This window comes from Globicephala melas, chromosome 9, assembly GCF_963455315.2.
Source record: "Globicephala melas chromosome 9, mGloMel1.2, whole genome shotgun sequence".
Taxonomy (NCBI): domain Eukaryota; kingdom Metazoa; phylum Chordata; class Mammalia; order Artiodactyla; family Delphinidae; genus Globicephala; species Globicephala melas.
In genome coordinates, this window is record NC_083322.1 from 83,562,736 (window position 1) to 83,585,204 (window position 22,469).

Consider the following 22,469-nt stretch of genomic DNA (forward strand, 5'->3'; position numbering starts at 1 on the left):
CAGACAAAATCTCACACAGAAGCATACACACACATACACACTCACAAAAAGAGGAAAAGGGGAAAAAATCATAAATCTTGCTCTCAAAGTCCACGTCCTCAATTTGGGGTGATTCATTGTCTATTCAGGTATTCCACAGGTGCAGGGTACATCAAGTTGATTGTGGAGATTTAATCCGCTGCTCCTGAGACTGCTGGGAAAGATTTTCCTTTCTCTTCTTTGTTCGCACAGCTCCCGGAGCTCAGCTTTGGATTTGACCCCACTTCTGCGTGTAGGTCACCGGAGGGCATCTGTTCTTCGCTTAGACAAGACGGGGTTAAAGGAACCGCTGATTCGGGGGCTCTGGCTCACTCAGGCGTGGGGAGGGAGGGATACGGAGTGTGGGGCAGGCCTGCGGTGGCAGAGGCCGGCGTTGCACCACACTGAGGCGCGCCGTGCGTTCTCCCGGGGGAGTTGTCCGTGGATCCTGGGACCCTGGCAGTGGCGGGCTGCACAGGCTCCCCGGAAGGGCAGTGTGGAAAGTGACCTGTGCTCGCACACAGGCTTCTCGGTGGTGGCAGCAGCAGCCTTAGCATCTCATGCCCGTCTCTGGGGTCCGCGCTTTTAGCCGTGGCTCGCGCCCGTCTCTGGAGCTCCTTTAAGCGTCTCTCTTAATCCCCTCTCCTCGTGCACCAGGAAATAAAGAGGGAAGAAAAAGTCTCTTGCCTCTTCGGCAGGTCCAGACTTTTCCCCGGACTCCCTCCCGGCTAGCCGTGGTTCACTAACCCCCTGCAGGCTGTGTTCACGCTGCCAACACCCGTCCTCTCCTGGCGCTCCGACCGAAGCCCGAGCCTCAACTCCCAGCCCCGCCCGCCCCGGCGGGTGAGCAGACAAGCCTTTCGGGCTGGTGAGTGCCGGTCAGTACCGATCCTCTGTGCAGGAATCCCTCCGCTTTGCCCTCCACAGCCCTGTGGCTGCGCTCTCCTCCGCGGCCCCGAAGCTTTCCCCCTCCGCCACCCGCAGTCTCCGCCCGCGAAGGGGCTTCCTAGTGTGTAGAAACCTTTCCTCCTTCGCAGCTCCCTCCCACTGGTGCAGGTCCCGTCCCTATCCTTTTGTCTCCGTTTATTTTTTCTTTTGCCTTACTCAGGTACGTGGGGGGAGTTTCTTGCCTTTTGGGAGGTCTGAGGTCTTCTGCCAGCGTTCAGTAGGTGTTCTGTAGGAGTTGTTCCACGTGTAGATGTATTTCTGGTGTATCTTTGGGGACGAAGGTGATCTCCGCGTCTTACACTTCCGCCATCTTTCCGGAAGCCATGCCTCACTTTTGTTGGAATCAGTCAGCAAAACCTTTTTCGAAACCCGAAATTCTCCACACCGCCTACCTTTCGCGCCGCCCTAGTCTCGAAGCTCCCGCCACTGCTCCTCAGGCCGGATCCCCGTGGGAGGACCCGTGGGCTGCGTCCATAAGGCTATTTTATGTGGTCATGGTGGTTCAAATAGATTGATAATGAATTATAATTTTGAGATTCAAAAGGATTTGAAGAAAATATGATTTTTGTAACTATTACAGACATCCTATTTCCTCTATCTGTAATTCTTTGTCTTGGCTCAATTACCCTAATATGTTTGAAAAGATCAGGGTTTTAGAAATTCTTATTTATATTTTTATAAGTATTTTGATTTATAATTCATTCTTCCAAGTATAAGAATATGAAGGGCCTTAGATAAATCTTCATAATTTAACATAATTATCATTAAATATGAAAATAATCTTTGATAAATTCACAGTATTGATTTTCTTACCTGTAGCCCAGTTTGTTTTTCATTAGATTATAATGAAAAATGTACTCAAAATTATGTTATTATTATTTCTATAATAATAATAATAAAATTTAAAAATACCTAAAGTCTTTCAAACATTGTCTGTAGTTAAAAACATCTGCACATATTTTATATGGCAGATACATTATTTTGATTCATTTTATAAAGGTAGTAAAACATTTATATTGGTGTAATTCTTTTTCTTTTAACTTCTTTATCACCCTACTTATCTAAATCCAGAGTAACTTTAAATAACTGAAAAACCTTTTCAAACCTTGAAGACATACTAAGTGAAATAAGCCTGTCACAAATGGCAAATATTATACGATTCCACTTGTCTAAGATACCTAGAGTGGTCAAATTCAAAGGCAGAAAGACTGGGAGAAAGGGAGAGTGGGAAGTAAAAAAAAGAAGTCTTTTTAGCCATGCAATGAGATACACTATGGCATTTTAGTATGATTTCAGTTCAAGAGTACCATGTGTCCTTTGCCGTAATAAAGACTTCATTCTAAATGAAAAACAAAGAGTGCATGTAAAACACTGAGCACTGACTGAGTGGATAATTGTTATCTTAGTGAATGTTATCTTTTATTATTATGGGCAGCAAATGTTTCAGAAGGTCAAAAGAGCAATGTGAAATAATGCATGTTTTAAATGGCTTCATGAGTATGTTTATGACAGATCAAATTACATAGTTAAAATATTTTCCAACATCCTTTATTAAGAAACTGTATTATTCTAGGAGGAATTGTTGATAAGGATCTTCGTCACTACCTCAACTTACGATTTCAGAAGGGTTCTGTGGACCACGAACTTCAGCAAATCATTCGTGACAACCTCTACCTCCGCACAGTGCCATGTGAGTAACAGGCAATTTTTTTTTCCTATGGTAACAGATAAATGTTCACTGTATATTCATTATTTAATTTAAAAGAAAAGTCCAATTGCACTGATTTTTTAAATGGTGGACTTTTGGAATAGACAATTTATTTGAGATATGGAAGTTTTAAATGCAAAAGCTTGTAACTGCAGTTGTGTGGTTTATGATGATGTCATAGCCAGAAGAGACATGATTTTCAAGCTATAAAGCCTAACTTCTCAAGTTAGTATGGAGAAATATTAGTTCTAGTCCAGGATGTTGGTGATTTCAGAATGAATCATAATTGGGGTAGAACTCCACACAGGGAGACAAGAGAATGCAAATTCAATTCATTAGCTGAAACAGCTATTTCATAGATGGAATCTACACAGTAACTCCCAATCTCATCACTGGTTTGCAGCAGGGGAGTCTTACAAGTGGAAAGGAAATTATGCATTGGAAAGTAAAGTTAAATGTTCTGTAACTCTGAGAAAGTGATAACGTTGAGTGTTGGGCACATATTTCTTAATATACAGCCTATAGAAATTCACAACAATCCCTGATTATGAGCAGGTGCTACTTCAAAAGAGAGGAATTGGTAAAATGATAAAATTCACAAATCAACTTTTTAGTACCTGCTTCAGCTCATTTGAGAATCTTCTGTTTACTTTAGGACAATTCAAGGACGTTTCAAGCCAGGTCCTAGATCCTAGATAGATATCAAAATCAATTTCCTTCATGGTAGATTCCATGACCTCCAGAAACTTTCCAATATCTATCTGGAAACTCTGATCTGTGAGTGTTGTGTGTGTTCCTTTTGTTTTAGTTTTGTTCTAAACTTTAATAAACTCAAAGATGTGGGCAGTGGAAGGTTGATATTAAAGAAAGAAAATCTTGGCTGAAATAAGTGAAACAAATAAACCATGTATATATATATATACACACACACACATACATACATATATATAGGTATGTGTATATATATGTATGTATATGTGTGTATATATGTATAAATATATATTTATATATATATGTATATAGTTTCTGGGATTGAACTGCCAGAACTATGTGAAAGGTATGGATTAAGGATGACTATAACAAAATACTGAAAACACACAAAGAAGTGAAATGGATAATTCAGCATCCAACCCTTTTCACCTACACACATCTTAGGAGGGGTGGCCCTTCCCACTGTTAGCACTAAATGTTCATCAAAACAAAAATGCCAGGGCACCACTATCAGACATTCCTAGATGAGAATGCTTATTGATTGACATCTTGTCAGTCCAAATGCTACCTCTGTGAGTGTGTGTTAGTTAAGTGAGTAGACTTTTGGACTCTGAACAGTATGGAGGTTCCTTAAAAAACTACAAATAGAACTACCATATGACCCAGCAATCCCACTACTGGGCATATACCCTGAGAAAACCATAATTCAAAAAGAGTCATGTACCACAATGTTCATTGCAGCTGTATTTACAATAGCTAGGATATGGAAGCAACCTAAGTGTCCATCGACAGATGAATGGATAAAGAAGATGTGGCACATATATACAATGGAATATTACTCATCCATAAAAAGAAACAAAATTGATTTATTTGTAGTGAAGTGGATGGACCTAGAGTCTGTCATACAGAGTGAAGTAAGTCAGAAAGAGAAAAGCAAATACCATATGCTAACACATATATATGGAATCTAAAAATAAAAATGGTTCTGATGAACCTAGGGGCAGGACAGGAATAAAGACACAGATGTAGAGAATGGACTTGAGGACATGGGGAGGGGGAAGGGTAAGCTGGGACGAAGTAAGAGAGTAGCATTGACATATATACGTTACCAAATGTAAAATAGATAGCTAGTTCGAAGCAGCTACGTAGCACAGGGAGATCAGCTCCGTGCTTTGTGACCACCTAGAGGGGTGGGATAAGGAGGGTGGGAGGGAGACGCAAGAGGGAGGTGATGTGGGGATATACGTATGCATATAGCTGATTCACTTCATTATACAGCAGAAACTAACACACCACTGTAAAGCAATTATACTCCAATAAATACGTTGAAAAAAAAACAACAACTAGAAGTTGCAAAAGTGCATTCTTAAGCTTGTAAGTTTGACATTAGAGTGATGGGCAGAGGAAGATGGATTAAAGTAAGTGACTGAACTATTTATAAGGAAATGGGTGGACGCATGTTCAAAACTGTGATGTTGTCAGTGCAGCTGTGTGAATTTATCTTTTGTGACATGAAAGAAAGGAGATCTGAAATACTGAATAAAGAATCCAGGTACTTTATTACATTTAAAAGCTGAGGGAAATAGATAAGAGGCTGACATTCAAGAATATCTGTAATAATAAAAAAAAAAGAATATCTGTAGTCCTTGCTAAGGTGATGACGTAAATAAGAAGTCTTAATTAAATATGAAGATAATAGTAAATTTTGCTTTAGTTAATTAACTTCTTAAATAAGTCCTCTCTCTTCAGAGTTCCAAAGAAATACTATGATGGAAAAATACATATAAAAGTAAAATAACTAGGCTTATATGAGTAAACATAAAGAGGTTCGTGATGTGAATTTGCTACAATGTCATAAATTCAATTAGAAATCCTTGAATAGCTCCTATAAAGGAGATGATTAGAAACTTATTGAATATGAATATTATGATCAAACAATTATTCTTTGAATTTGTAGCCAGCACTCCTAATAGCCTATGCCAATAATACCATTCACTAACAATGCTCTTAACTTGGCATAAAAGTGAAAAAAACATCTAAGATAGATGTAATTCTAATTTATATTATCTATAATCACTTTTTTACTGACGAACTGGACCTGGACAATCTGGCAACTTCACTCAGTATATGTTTTAATGAAATGTTCAGACATTTTCAAAGAGTGTGCAGCAAAGATATGTCAGTAATGTGAAAAATCCTGCTATTGTTTAGAAATTTACATGTGTATCCAGTATATCTATTGGCTTTGAGTATGGAGTGACATTTGTTACATATTCTTTGGGTCAAATAATTCTCATTGGTTTTCAGTACCCAATACCATAATAGGAAAATGTATTATTGAAGAGCTTGTCTCTGCCTTTATATATGCATTCATTAATATGTATACCTCTTGTTTAATTTACTAACAGGAATAGGTCATGGAAACAAAATTGTTGTTAACTTGTAACTATGTTTGGGTGGTTTAACTTGTTTAGTAAGACGAGACCCAACGGAGTAATTCTGCTTACTGCCACCACATTATTCCACCACCACCAACTACTACTAAAAAGAAAGCAGCTGGATTTCCTTAGTGCCTAGTGTGTAAGGGGGAGTTCTGGGACGAGGGCTGCAGAGACTCCCTCCCCTCACACACACACAGTACTCATCCAAATCTTATTGTGAACAACTTAGCTGCTATAACTCCCTCTGAAGGAAATCTGGGCCTGGCTGCTGGCTGATTTCTGAGCTAAGCACGGGAGGGAGGCGGTCAGTTCAAATCTCTACTGGGCCTTAACTGCTTATAATGTAAAATCCCATCAATGTGTTCCCTGCCCCATAAACAAGAGGTGCCTACACTTAGCCTTTGCATTTTGTCTTCCCAGAACCTTATATCAGAACATAATTCTTCAAAAACATATTTTTTTAAGTTGTGTCTCTAAGCATGGAAGGCAGGACTTGGTCACAGAGACAGGACTGTTGGGCATATAGTGAGCATGAGTGTGTATACACACACACACACACACACACAAAGAGGCCCTCATGAGATCAGTTCATCATTCTTTCAAACTGAATTATATAGAAAAGATCCTTAGGAACTGATTCTATATTTTCAGTTGTTTTATTGGGAAATATTTTAAATTTATGTGAAGCCAAAAGAAGTACCAGTGTGTATATGCCAAGTAAAAGACAAAAATCAATAAAACTAAAGGCCTAAATTCTTCTATAAAAAGCAAATAAAATGAAAAACTTAGATTTAAGATACGAAAGAAATTACTTTTATGGAAGAGCTGATTGAGGTGTAACTCACAATGATGTTTCTACATATTTAAGCACTTTAAGTTAGTATAACTAAACCATGTTAAAAAGAAGCATGCTCAAGAATAAAATTGTAAGGCTTCTAATGTAGTTTTTTAAATTCTCTGTTATACTAGATTATCTTTCATGGAAAAGCAAATAGAAGCAGACTTAAAATGTTATAGGGACTGTTTTCTTTTAAAAAGAGCAGTTACCAACCCACTGAAAGTTACAGCCATGCAGAGTCAACATCCCTTTGTCCTAATTATATAATCCCATGTAAGACTATGGTCAGAGATAACTATTGGAGAGAAGCTGGTGACCACATATCTATTATAAAGTCTGGAATTAGGGCAGAGCTTTCTAGTATACTTCATGGGGAAAAATAATTTTAATACTTAAGCAAAAATCAGTACTTTTAAAGCTTGCCAAAATATGCTTATTATTCAACAAGGCAATAGTTTTGGTGGGCATGAATGAATCTAATTACTCATAATTTTCATCATGAAGGTTTTAAGCATATGGTAAGAAGTGAGAGTGGAATCAATCTGTGGAATCAAAAAACTAAAATCATCTTCTAACAATGAAATGAAATTCTCTGAGTTGAAGGTGATCAAGAACATGATTAAGTACCCAGAATATCTTTAAGCAGTATAGGCCTCTGTGCTGGAATGGTAGGTTGAACTGTAGGTAGACATGCAGGCATAGGACTAGAGATATAAGATCCAACTGTATTTTAAAACAATATATTGGGCTTCCCTGGTGGCGCAGTGGCTGAGAGTCCGCCTGCCGATGCAGGGGACACAGGTTCGTGCCCCGGTCCGGGAAGATCGCACATGCCGCGGAGCGGCTGGGCCCGTGAGCCATGGCTGCTGAGCCTGCGCGTCTGGAGCCTGTGCTCCGCAACGGGAGAGGCCACAACAGCGAGAGGCCCGCATACTGCAAAAAAAATAAAAATAAAAATAAATAACAATATATTGCAACAGCTGTATATTACACATCTGTTTCACGTTTAACCTTATTGCTTCAAACAAGAATCATCAATTTAGAGGCTCTTTTTTGAAGTTGCTTTTAGAATATGAATTTTGTTCTTTCACAGTTATTTCAGAATCAAGTTCCAGATTTTTGTTCTTTGAAAATAATTTGGATTTAAAAAAAAAAAGCCTAATTATGTTTTGTGCTAAGTGTTGAGAATAAGGGTTATTAGAGAATAAATATGGTTATTAGCAGTGTGAGCCAAAGGAGAAGGAAATCTATAAACAAATGAAACTAAATTTCTTGAGAGATTTATAAACTGCCCCCTGGGAAGCTAGGCCAAAAGGAAAAATTCAAAAGCTTCTGAGCACTATCAAATATTAGAAAAGGTTCTAGTCATTCATATGTATGCCCACCTGGTATATTTATTAGAAATGTGTTGTTGGTTTATAGAAAGCTGTATTAGATTTGCCCTCTCCCTCTTATCCCTGAGAATAGTAAGATCTAGTTTCATGTCATATATGTGAAAATACCGTAGATTTTTTCTTTTTTTTATTGAACAAAACAAATGCATCTTTCCTAGTCATATGGTAACATTCATTGGTTTGGTTGACAGAATACATTATAGGAGAGAAATGGCTTCAAAATGTTTCTTAAAATGGAAAGTCAAGGAACATTAGAAGGAATGGTATTGATTTATCCATTTGACACCACAGGGCGCTAGCTTTAGAATAAAAGAACATATCTGGCACAAAAGAAAAGCAATAAACACCAACAGTGAACAATATTACTGATCTTCTAAACCACATAAAATTCCCTTTGCCGTGACTTGATCAGCTTTTTTTTTGGTTGTGACCCTATCTTTCTTCTTGGTTTTTTTCCCTTTTGGTTTGTATCTGTCTTTCCTCTTCATAAGAGGAAGGCTCTCCATAGGAAGTCTGGGTTTGTGGACCACAGCCGAGAGTATGTATACTCCTGGGCTTCATCGGTTCCAGCAGCTGCCCAAGGAAGAATTGGAGATGGGTGTGTGAAGCCATTTTTCCACCTTTAGAAGAGCCAGTCATCACTTTAAATGGAAAATAGCTCACCTTCCAGGGAGCCCAGAATCTGCTCCCTGCAGACTTAAAGGTTGTAGCCTAGCTGGATATAATTCGGTCAACACACCTCATTGTATGCCTCTTCACTTTTTGAATAGAAAGAATTAGGACTCTAGCAGGTTCAGACCTACCCAAGTTTCCAAAGTCAGCTGATGAGTACACAGGCTGTTGGATAATTGTAGTAGCTGAAGGAAAACTATAGGCAGTGGACACTAGCATTATTACAGGACTTTAAGGCTGTAGATTTGTAGTAGAGCACTCAATCCAAATACACCCGACCAAAAGAACAATGAAAAAAGGAACACTAATTGTGGTTACTGATATCCTTATGTTTAGTGTACTAGTCAGTTATTTGCACATTGCAGTTTAGCCTTGTTAGAGCATAATAAGTAGAAATAACCCTTTGCTTTACCTATTTGGCAACATGGCACTATGGAAAGAGCATTCATCTAAGAATTGAAAACCATTGGTTCTGGACTGGCTATGCCACTAACTAACTCTAGAACCTTGGCATAGGCTTTACCTTTGGGACTACGGAGAGAGAGGTAAGGGAATAAAGTGAATTCTAATGGTTCTTTCTGATCTAAAATGCCATCATTTTCAAATTCCGCTGGCTTCCTGTTCTTTATTTTATCATAATTCAAATCAGGTCATCAAATTGGCTTAAAATATTCTGGTTACGTAATGCCCTCAATATTGAGCAGGTGTAAACAGCTTATGGAAACTGAAGATATATCAAATACAGCAGACACTTCAGGGATAAATAAAGAGCTGGGTTTAAATTAAGTGCAGTTCTGGATAAAACAAGCCATGCATGGAATTTCAGATTTTTCTATGAATGTCAAGTTAAGGATGCCATCATAACTCTGATGTTCCTTGAAATCTGCCTTCACTATTCATGAAACTCTGAAATATGATCCAGTCCTAGTAAGTGGATGGGAAAATAAACATAATGAGAAATACAAAGCTTTTAAAATCGCTTTCCTCCTTTGGAATGTGTAATGAGTTGAGACGTGACATAAAGGCTTCTGAAGCATTAGGTGTGTTGTCGTGAAAATGTGATTATAATCTTTATAAGATGTTTAACATGAAATATAGTGTCTTCTAATGTTGAACTGTAATGTGTCACTTATACAAGTGAACGGCCTTGGGAAACACCCAAATAGATCTAGCTAAAGGGAGGTTAAATCAGTGCACACTGTGATCTTTACAACACTATTTAAAAATATAGGCAAGTTAGTAGGGTTTCTCACACAGAGTAATTAAAAGATAAGACTCTATAAGACACTGGTGAAAGAAATCAAAGATGCCACAAACAGATGGAGAGATATACCATGTTCTTGGATTGGAAGAATCAATATTGGGAAAATGACTATACTACCCAAAGCAATCTACAGATTCAATACAATCCCTATCACATTACCAATGGCACTTTTTACAGAAGTAGAACAAAAAATCTTAAAATTTGTATGGAGACACAAAAGACCCCGAATAGCCAAAGCAATCTTGAGGGGAAATAACAGAGCTAGAGGAAGCAGATTCCCTGACTTCAGACTATACTACAAAGCTACAGTAATCAAGACAATATGGTACTGGCACAAAAACAGAAATATAGATCAATAGAACAGGATAGAAAGCCCAGAGATAAACCCATGCACCTGTGGTCAACTAATCTATGACAGAGGGGGCAAGGATGTATAATGGAGAAAAGGCAGCCTCTTCAATAAGTGGTGCTGGGAAAACTGGCCGCTACGTGTAAAAGAATGAAATTAGAACACTCTCTAACAACGGTACACAAAAATAAACTCAAAATGGATTAAAGACCTAAATGTAAGACCGGACACTATAAAATTCTTTGAGGAAAACTTAGGAAGAACACTCTTTGACATAAATCACAGCAAGATCTTTTTTGACCCACCTCCTAGAGTAATGGAAATGAAAACATAAACAAAAAAATGAGACCTAATGAAACTTAAAAGCTTTTTCACAGCAAAGGAAACTATAAACTAGATGAAAAGACAACCTTCAGAATTCGAGAAAATATTTGCAAACGAATCAACGGACAAAGGATTAATCTCCAAAATATATGAACAGCTCATGCAGCTCAATATTAAAAAAAAAAACAGTCCAATTAAAAAATGGGCAGCAGATCTAAATAGACATTTCTCCGAAGAAGACATACAGATAGCCAAGAAGCACATGAAAAGCTTCTCAACATCATTAATTATCAGAGAAATGCAAATCAAAACTACAATGAGGTATCACCTCACACCGGTTAGAATGGGCATCATCAGAAAATCTACAAACAACAAATGCTGGAGAATGTGTGGAGAAAAGGGAACCCTCTTGCCTGTTGGTGGGAATGTAAATTGATATAACCACTATGGAGAACAGTATGGAAGTTCTTTAAAAAATTAAAAATGGAACTACCATACAACCCAGCAATCCCACTACTGAGCATATACCCAGAGAAAACCATAATTCCAAAAGAAACATGCACCCCAATGTTCATTGCAGCACTATTTACAATAGCCAGGTCATGGAAGCAACCTAAATGCCCATGGAGAAACGAATGGATAAAGAAGATGTGGTACATATATACAATGGAATATTACTCAGCCATAAAAAGGAATGCAGTTGGGTCATTTGTAGAGACATGGATGGACCTAGAGACTGTCATACAGAGTGAATTAAGTCAGAGAGAGGAAAACGAATACCATATATTAACGCATATATGTGGAATCTGCAAAAAATGGCACAGATAAACAGTTTGCAAGGCAGAAATAGGACTCAGATGTAGAGAACAAACATACGGACACCAAAGGGGTAAAGCGGGGGCTGGGGGTTGATGGTGGTGGAATGAATTGGGAGATTGGGATTGACATATATACAGAAGTATGTATAAAATAGATAACTGATAAGAACCTGCTGTATAAAAAAATGAATTAAAAATAATAATACTTTCAGCAACAACCATGTGAAATATCAACAAGCTGTAAAATTTTGTCCAAGTCTATTGACCCTCTTCCAACCCTTCTAGCCAAGCTTACAGAAGATCAGTTAAGCATCGGAGAATGCAAAATAACACAGGACTTTAATTAATGGGTTTAATTGCAAGATTAAGAGAGAGTAAGCAGATTTCCAGATATTTTCTACTTCTGTTCAAAATGAACTTTCCGTCTCATGAGAGTTGCTTTTTCCTAGTATTTTATAGATTTAGCAGACATATTACTGGTTTTGTGCTAATGAATAAAGCCTAGTCCTCCTGAAATTAAAACTACCTGGACTCAAACCAACATTTTGCTTGATTTGGGTTCAATTTCTTGGAAATAATCAAATCTCAATTGTGGAAGAGGTCTAAGTAAAGGTCAGTGAGTATCATGTGTTTCTGTGTTTTGCAGCCTTCTTTGTAGTTGTGTAGGGGCCATATGAATAGTTCGAGACAGTATGACTGAGGAAGCGATGAGCTGGTCTCTTCCTGCATCTCTCTTCTTCTGCTGCAGTGAACTTAATGGCCATCTATTTTAGTTGGTGTACCCATCACAAGAATGGAGACTGTCCTGGACCACATTAAACAATCCAGGTTAAAACTTGCAATGTTGAACATTACATTAAGATTTGGAAGTTCATTTGTTATATCACAGCACAGATTAGAATTCTGGCACAAACCAAAGTATCCTTCATATGAAAGTGAATACTAGGACAAAACATGTTAACCCCTTGCTCAGTTCTTGAAAATAAGTGAGATAGGCAATTATAAACCTTGCTTTTTCCTTTGCTATGTGTACATATGTCAAAGTAAAAGAAAGGAGTGTGTATAAAGCATATGCTATTATTGCATTGTTCATCAGTGCTTCAACCTGGCAGGCTGGTTGTTTCTTTTATTAAAAATAATGAAGAAATATAACTATTTTTAATAAAATTCATATTGCTATTCTATTTTCTACAGTAGAAAAGACTTTCAGACATGATTAATGCGAAAAGAGACTAATGGGACATAAAGGTTCTGTAGTGTTCTGTGGAATTTTTATTTAGTTTGCACCTTGAACTGGATCACTTCAATCACTTAGATAAATTTGTGACTTGGAATATTGGTTCATTAGGGATAAAAGAAAAATACCACACTGTCCTTTTTTCTCTAGTTAATGATAAACCTTGAAAATAAGATAATCATTTTTCAATTAGGCTCCATGCAGAGACTAGAAAGCATAGTTATCAACATGTTCAGAACATAATCAGCATTAAGTTGTCATATTTTGGCTGTATTAATGTTGTTAAAGTGACATAATAGTCATTATAAGTGGATGCTCTTCCCTGAAATCAGTTTTTGCCTGAAAGATTTTAGCAATTAAAGTTGTATTCATTAGCACACCTATGTCTATACTTTTTTCCAATTCATTCTTATGATTCTTACTTTCCATTGCCTAAAGTTATGAAGCCATGTAAAGTTATAAAATAAGATTTCAATTCCTTGACTTAGAAGAAGTGCCACATTATTCTTCCTCCACACAAGGTGTGTGGACCTTCCTTATGAAAATTAATACCCTCCAAGTTTCCACTTTGAGAGTGTTCTTTCAGTTTAATAGTAAATGCTCCAGACTTCAGGGCTGCTTCTTTATTCCTTGCTCTGGCACATGCTTGCCCATAATGCTCAGCCTGGAAGGACTGACCCTGCTATAGGACATCTCTCCCTTCCCTAACTCCTAGCTACTCATAGGTCAGTATGTTCTTGATTTTCTTTGTATCACAGAAGTAGAAAATGGCATAGTGAGGTATTAACTGGGGGAGCAAGAGGAAAAATTAGAGGAAATAAAAAATAGTAAAAATCCCGCCTTGATATGTGGCAGCCAGTTTTATGGTAGAAGACAGTATAGAGATTTGCATGCATCTGGACTCTGTTGCTGATTCTACAGCTTTAACTAAATCACTTTAACTCTAGTGGCCTTGGTGTGTTCATAAACAAAGGCACTGTAAACTATGGCTTTGTTAAGCTCTGGGGTACTAATTTAAAAGGAATAATTGGTTGGAATGGGCAAGAGGTAGAACAAACAGAATGATGGGTTTCATGGAGAAAAAGTGAACCAGTCTCCCATAGGTGATCTTTCAAATAGATGAAATCTTGAGTTCAGAGGGTTCTGTTGTTGTTTGGTTGTTCATGTGTTTATTTAAAGAGGAACTGATTTTTAAATAGGTATATGATAAATAGGTAGAGTGAGAGATAGAAAAATGAAAAGGACTTAGTCTTTTTACCTCATTTTTATTATACCCAGAATATGAATCATAATTTTATTTACCCTTTTCATGGTAATGTTAGGATTAATAATTAGTATTCATGTGAAAGTAATTTGAAAATTAAAAAAGTCTTTTAAGTGCTAAATAGTGTTGCTTCAGGTTGGTTTCTTAAAATATCTACCTCTTCATTAGTCTTTGTAAATGTCCTCTGATGTGCATCACAGAATTTATAAACATATATGTATAAAAGAAATAATATATATAATAATATATAAACAAATATATGTATAAAAGAAATAATGCTAACCAAGTGAAAAGGGACAGTTTTACTGACTGAGTTACGAAGATAACCTTCCTCAAGTGGTGCAATAACTGGGTAAAGTGTTAACTGCCATCACTAAAGACTAATTGAGTTGCATGGGGAAGCATTACCTGGAAATCTTCTATGGGGATATCTTCACATATGTATGTAGTCTAATTAACAAAGATGACCTTGCTATGTACAGTGATTAACTGTTCTGCAAATCAGAAGTAAATTAAAAGTAAATACTTATCCAGCAAGCTGCCATAGCCTCTCCTAATTATTCTGCCATGGATCAAAAGATGAATATTTTATTTGGGGCACCTGGATTATAGGGTCTCTTAATGCTGCAGGCAAAGCCACTCCAGTGTACATCAGATGGGGATTAAAAAGTTTAGTCTTAGTTTAAACAAAATTAAGATTTATATGTAAATCTTTATATATATATATAAAAGAAGTAATGGCTATCAAGTAAAAAGGGACAATTTTACTGCCTGAGTTATGAAGATAACCCTCCTCAAGTGGTGAAATTCTACATCTCCAATAGTTGGCTAGTACTTTATTGCTTGATTTAACTCTCTTTTTTTGGTTCTTTATAAGACATCAGTAAAACAACTCAAACACTGGAATTTTTTATTATAAATATTTTTAAAGGATTATCTGTAGATCAAAAGTGTTCTCAAAGTGAGAATTCTACCGAACAGTATAATTGAGTCTGCTAAATTAAAAGCATTTGACAGCTCCAGTAGCTAAACAAATTTAAAATGTAGAGAAATATACTAAGGTAATAATAAAAACAAGAATACAGCATTAAATTTCCAAAGTAATTGAGAGTAATGATTGAGGTAATTGCTACCTTAAAATTCATTTCTGAGAGTAGTGACTTTTATGTTTCTAAAGAATAAATACTTGCAAGAGTAGAAATATGTTGTTTAGAAAATGATTATATAAAGGAAGCAATAACTAGGTCTCTAAAAAATTTAGTTTTAAAACTTTAGTAGGGTTTATTTGCTATTTGAAATGTTAAAAAAGTACATTATTTTACTGCAGAGAAATAATCATTTTGTGAGTCAACATCCTAAATGGTAGAGCTATTTCTTCTAAAACGTATAAAAATATATTTTTATACATAAAATGGCATAAAGCATAAGTGATGCAATAAATATATTTATTTGCTCCTTAACAAACTTATCTTACATAAAAATGTAGCATTAAAGAAAAAGTTGCTTTAACCTACAATGAACAAATGTAAAAAAATTACACTCTTTAAGTATTAATTTCTGATATACATGTTCCTAACTATAAAATATTTGAAAACATTGAAATGATCTATAAATACATACATAGAAATAGCAAATAATTAATTTAGTAATTTCCAATTAGTGCTTACTTAGTAACTTCAAACACTGAATTAAGTAGTCAAATTCTCATTCAGAAATGTGTATTACCTTTCTAATTGATATAATTTGGAGAATAATCAGCTTTTTGAAGTACAAAAATTAAAGGTAAGGTATTCACTAAAGAATCAAGTTGTCCAGGGAACTTACCTCTCCAAAGAATGTAAATTTGGGTTTTCAGCCAGAGGAAAGTGGAAGAAAAGTACATGAAGTAAAATTGAAAATGGATTAAAGTAAGACATTTTCTTAGAAAGCAGGGTAAATTATGGGAGCAAATTATAGCTATCATGGGAGTAAGTGGAATGGTTCCCTGGAATAACTAGGAAATAAAAATGAACTGGGAGAGCAAGGATGGGGTAAACAAAGTGGTCTAAAGTGTGTGTATATATCATTTTCCTACTGCTGCTGAAAGAAATTACCACAGACTCGATGGCTTAAACAACATAAATTTATTATCTTACTCTGGGGGTCATAAGTCCAAAATGACTTTCTCTGGGTAGAAATCAGGTGTTGGCAGGGAGGCATGCTCCTTCCAGAGGATCTAGGGGAGACTCCATTTCCCTTCCCTTTACCAATTTTTTTTTTTTTTTTTTTTTTTTTTTTTTGCGGTACGCGGGCCTCTCACTGTTGTGGCCTCTCCCGTTGTGGAGCACAGGCTCCGGATGCGCAGGCTCAGCGGCTATGGCTCACGGGCCCAGCCGTTCCGCGGCACGTGGGATCTTCCCGGACCGGGGCACAAACCCGTGTCCCCTGCATCGGCAGGCTGACTCTCAACCACTGCGCCACCAGGGAAGTCCCCTTTTCCAATTTTTAGAGGCTGCCTTCATTCTTTAGCTCATGCCCCCTCTTCTTCATCTTCAAAGCCAAAAGAATAGCAGCTTCAAATCTTTTTCTAGTTCTGACCCACCAGCCTCTTTCTTACAAAACTCATGTTGTTATATTTGAGCCCATCCAAGTAACCCAAGATAAACTCCCCATCTCAAGAGCCTTAATGTACTCAATCACATCTGCAAGTCACTTTTGAAAATTAGCTGTCACAGTTACAGGTTCTGGAGATTATGTAGGCTGTGGACACCGTTTTTTTTTTTGGGGGGGGTGCATTATTTAGCCTACGAAAGTGTATAAATTGGAGTTGTCACCAAAGCTAGAGCTCACAATCAGAAGCAGAATCCGGGGGAATATATTCAGGCAATCACAGTATCTGATTTTTATTGGCTTTGGATTTGCAAGTGGCTGTCTTAGCTGAAAGACTGGCTAAATCCCACCATGGTTGTCTGCAGGTTATCTCTTCCATTCTCAGTCATTGAATCATTCAGTCCCATAGGTAAGAACTTCCCTGGGAAGACAGCCTCTTTTACTTCCTCAATGGCCCTTTCCTGTATTTAACTTAATCTTCCTCTTCCTCACCATCATCATTGTCATTATCACTATTATCTCTTTCTGTAATGTTAAATGTTGACCATTTTTGTGATATCATTATCAAATAGCAGAAGCGACTCCACAATGCCTGTAAAGGAGGAGCTTAGAGAAAATCGAATTTGGAGGCTTCATTGATTTACTCACTTAGAAAATATTTATTGAGTGCTCACTGTGTTCTAAACACTGTTCTAGGAACTAGTGGTAAAGCAGTTAAAGCAAATGAAATTCCTGCCCTCATGAATCTTATGTTTTAGTGGGACAATGTGAAAGATAAACAAACAAGAAAATAAAGAATTTGGCAACTGAGGATCAGTGCTATGAAGCGTCTGGAGCCTGTGCTCTGCAACGGAAGAGGCCACAGCAGTGAGAGGCCCGCGTACCTCAAAAAAAAAAAAAAAAAAAAAAAGTTAGATGGGGAGACATAAAGGGAACTAACAAAGAACATTGAGAAGAAAACAATGAAAGCATTTCAAAAGGGAGGAAATGATCATCTGTGACAAATATTGATGATTGGTCAAAAAAAGAGATGAGGAGTGAGAATCAACTACTAGAGGACAAGTCTTAAGGCCATGTTATATGGTAAGGTCACTGTTTTTGCATAGAATGAAAGGTTATTTAGGATGGCTTCATTAGTGGCTGATAGAGATTATAGGGATGGGGGCCTTAGTCACCCCCCTACTCAAAAACCTATCCCTTGTTATTGTCCTAGGGTTATAGACAGTAAAAGTACCATTGTAAAATCCCCAAAGAGGACATTCTACTCCAACATTAGAAAATGTCCTTACTCTAAAAGTGTTAACATGGAGGCAGTCAACAGCTCTAGTCCTAAAAATACTATACGAGCATTATTAGAACAGTGTTTTCCTTAAACGTAGGAAATTATAGTCTCTATTAAGAATATTTATTTTCCTCTTGGCTAGAATCTCCATCTCTTATTTCTGATTTTTTTCTTTCAAATTGAATTTGTTCTCTAAATATAAAACACTGTCCAATAAAATATAATGAGTCATGTATGTACTTTTAATTGTTTTACTAACTACACTTTAAAAACTAAACAGAAACAGATGCTATTAATTTTAATAATGTATTTTAGTTAACTCAGTATATTTCAGAGTATCATTTCAATATGTTATCAATATAAAAATATTGAGGTATTCTATATTCTTTTTTGTCTTTGAAATCCAGTATGCATTATAAATACAATATATCTCAATTCGGACTAGCCTCACTACATGTCACTAATGACTACATTACTGACAGGGAAACTCTGTTTAATAATCCTGTTAAAGCAATTTTGTTACCAGAGAACAGCTCAGAGGGGTTAACTGCTAGCACTAGCCTTTGTTTTTCATTTTTACCCTCATGGGTTTTTGTTTCCCTCTTAAAGAAAGAAAATAGAAAGCAAGTCAGGGGACCAGAAGATAGTATAGTGGCTCCTTCCTTTCTAAATAGGTACATTACATTATGTTCCTTCCCATCTTTATAAATGCATATAATAGAAGCATTTATTATAGTTAGAAATTATGGTTGTGAGATTCTAATGCCTCCTATTCCCCAGGAGACCAGGTTTTAGACTTTCCTGAAGGAAGGTGAAGTGTGACCCTAAATAAAGTTGAGATTCTGGAAATATTGCCTACACTTGTGAAAGAGAATTAGAAAACTCTGCCTATTGGGCCAGAGACTTGTCAGGAAATCTTGTCTTTGTGTGAAACTCTTGGTAGTTAAAAAGGAAAACGTCTTCCATGAGAAATACACACTCTAATTTATACCACATGAAATTGCAGGCTCTGAATTTATACTACCTACATAGCACAGAACCCCAAGCCAAGACTGGTTCTGGATAGAGTTACCTGTAGGTGCAAACCAGTGCAAAAATATTTGTAATCCACTTTTGAGGTCTGGGATGCCTGTGCTCCCAAAGGGGAAAAAGAAAAATCTCTTTCATGGTAAAAAATGATAAACTATACCAAGGCAAATATATCTCTGAAAAAGACAGAATGTAAAGAACAGGAACTTCAGATTAATAGACAACCAGAAAGACACTATTAATAGACAATCTGAAAGACACTATAAAATGATTATACTTAAATTTATTGGGAAAGTAAAATGTGAAATAGAAATCATAATAAAAGAATAGAACAGGGCTTCCCTGGTGGCGCAGTGGTTGAGAGTCCGCCTGCCAATGCAGGGGACACAGGTTCGAGCCCTAGGTCCAGGAGCATCCCACATGCCGCGGAGCAACTGGGCCCGTGCGCCACAACTGCTGAGCCTGTGCTCTGGAGCCTGCGAGCCACAACTACTGAAGCCCATGTGCCTAGAGCCCGTGCTCTGCAACAAGAGAAGCCACTGCCATGAGCAGCCCACGCATCACAGCAAGGAGTAGCCCCTGCTCGCCGCAACTAGAGAAAGCCTGCGCACAGCCATGAAAACTCAACACAGCCCAAAATAAATAAATGTATTTTTAAAAAAGAATAGAACATTGTAGAACATTAGGAACAAACACATTTCATTTCATTTCATTTTCTGGAAATGAAAAACATAAACATGGAAATGAAAATGTCAATGAATAGGTTTTAAAAGCCATCAGAAGAAAGAATTAGTGAACTATCAATTTCATCTGAGGAAATCATCCTGAATGCAGCATAGAGAGATAAAGAGATGAAAAATATTAAAGAGAACTTGAGGGCTTCCCTGGTGGCGCAGTGGTTGAGAGTCTGCCTGCCGATGCAGGGGACAAGGGTTTGTGCCCTGGTCCAGGAAGATCCCACATGCCGCGGAGCAGCTGGGCCCATGAGCCATGGCCGCTGAGTCTGCGCGTCCGGAGCCTGTGCTCCGCAACGGGAGAGGCCACAACAGTGAGAGGCTCGTGTACCGCAAAAAAAAAAAAAAAAGGAGAACTTAAGACACAAGTGAAGTGGAGAGATTAAAATTCTATCATAGTCTTTTAATTCTATAAGGATTAATTCTAGAGGAGAAACTAGAAAAAAATGGAAGACAGGCAGCAAAGAGATAATGCCTAATAAAGGATATAGTTCTTATACTTTTTGAGTTCAACAAGGCCTGAGTGGGATAAATAAAAATAAGTCTGTACTAATATACATCAAAGAAAAACTTCCAAAGATCCCAGAAAAACTTGTTAAAGGCAACAATAATTTTAAAATTACTTACAAATGATCAACAATTAGGCTAACAGCAAACTTTTCAACAACAATAAAGGCAAGAAGTAAATAGTGTACTTCAACATGATGAAAACTGAACCAAGAGGGAAAGTGAACCCAAAAGAAATGTGTGCTTTGAAAGAAGTGTGGGGACCCAAGAAATAATGATGGACTAAGAAATTGTTAAATCTAATAGGAACTCAATGTAAACCAATTAGAACAATAATAATGGCTAATTTGGAGAAGTTTAAATGTAAGATAGAATTAAATAGTGGGCATTCATAACATCAAAAATGGTGAGCTGTGATCAGAGTTAAAATGTACTTGTTTTGATCAGATGAAGAACAGAAATAGTGATTAGCTTCAGACTTTCAGATAAGCATGAATGGTACAATTTTAACAGTAACTAAATATAGATTATTAAAATAGTTCATCTACAAAAGCCACAAAACTATCTCAACAAATGTCAATCAGTCCATATCACACAGATCCTGTTATCCCACTCCAATGAAATAAAATATTTCCCCAAAATCTATTTTTAGAAATTAAAGAACACACTTCTCAATGATTAATGTTTCTGTCAAAAATTACAAAATGAGTGTCCTAAAATATTTAGGACAAAATAAAATGAACATTATATATTGAAAATTGTCTGATGTAATTAATATAGTTCTTAGACGAAAATGTATAACTTAGATATATTTAATAGAAAAAAGAAATTAAATTCAAATTTTAGATTAAAAAATGAGATAAAATCAAATAAAAAAGAAAATATATGATGTAGCTAAGAGTAGTAATTAATTAAATAGAAAGCAAAGAAGCAATAGAGAGCGTCTGTAAAACCGAAAGTGATTCTTTGATGATTTCAGTAACTTGCACAAAGTAGCCAAGTCAGAAATTGTGGCACCAGGCCTCCCAACAGAGCAAGTGTGACTCCAGGCTCTGAATTCTTTACTGGCTAATACTTATTCTAAGACTCTTTTTTCCATTTTACTAAAGTATAAAATGAAGTTCAGAAAAATTAAATGAGTTATCTTGGTTAAAGTGTCTATTTAATGGCAGATGAACACAGGGAGTTTTTGTGTTCTAACCCAATATAATATCCAAATATAAGTTGCTTCACTTGATTCTGTTTAATAGGTGGCTCCTCTGACTCTGACGGCCTCAATATTGATGATAATGATGGACAAGAGCACTGTTTGTACAAGAATCACTTAGATTTAGTTTAAGACCATCCTTTGGATCTCAAGACCATCCACTTGGATGTATAACTCCCTTTTGAGTTTTGGCTTGTTCATTCTATTTTGTTTGCTTAATAATGATTATAACTTACATTTATTGTTAACTCTGTCATGTAATGTACAGCATTTTACTTGATTCAACTCATTTAATCCCATGAGATGAGTATAACCCATTTTACAGATGAGAAAACCAAAGAACAGGGAGTTTTCTTAACCTACCCAGAATCAGATAGCACATTAACTGGAGGTGTCAGGATTTGCATCCATGCAGTCCAGCTCCAAAGTTTGTCCCCTTGATCACTAAGCTACACTTGCCTCTCACATGGGCATTGGACTGTGTGAGTGTAAATCCCAACACCTACATTTATTAGCTGTGTGACCCCAGGCAATTTAAGAGATGTGGATGCAAAATACTGAGAAAGAATGTTGAAGTGCTTTGATTTTATTTTTAAATAAACTTTCTATTCTAGAATAGTCTAGATTTACAGAAAAGTTGAAAGCATATTACAGAGCTCCCATATATCCCACATCCAGTTTATCTAACTTTTAACATCTTACATTAGTATAATACTAATTTAATCACTGCCGATGCACCCCATTGATGAGAGAGGGATTCCTACCCTAAATTATGGGAGTGACCCAACACATGACACTTGGCACTGGACAAATGAGATCAACAGGAGTTTATTAGTCACATATATTCATAGCCTGGAGGAGGACATTGCATGCCATTCAGGGCAACACGGATTTTGCACTTGCCTTTTGCCTTGTAAAAAATCAATTGACTATATTTGTGCGGGTCTATTTCAGGCTCTCTATACTGTTTCATTGATGTATGTGTATATTCTTTCACCAATAATACATTGTTCTGATTACTGTAGCTTTATAGTAAGTCTTGACATTGGCTACTGTGAGTGCTCCAACTTTGTTCTTCAGGTTTGTGATGGCTGTTATAGGTCTTTTGTCTTTACGAAGAAATTTTAGAAACATT

At 36.8% G+C, this 22,469-nt stretch overlaps 1 protein-coding gene across 13 annotated transcripts in view; it reads left to right on the forward strand.

Annotated features, from left to right (window-relative positions):
- MAGI2 (membrane associated guanylate kinase, WW and PDZ domain containing 2) overlaps window positions 1–22,469 on the forward strand; it is a 1,362,215-nt gene that overhangs the window by 369,982 nt on the left and 969,764 nt on the right. For 12 of the 13 annotated variants that reach the window (XR_009565115.1, XM_060304749.1, XM_060304748.1 and 9 more), the window contains exon 2: window positions 2,540–2,656. Coding sequence is in view for 11 of the 13 variants with exons in the window: in XM_060304749.1 (XP_060160732.1) it covers window positions 2,540–2,656 (117 nt within the window). In the remaining 2 variants the exon portion in view is untranslated. Of the gene's footprint in view, window positions 1–2,419; window positions 2,657–22,469 lie in introns of those variants that run through there. The other variant, XM_060304747.1, reaches the window with a different exon arrangement.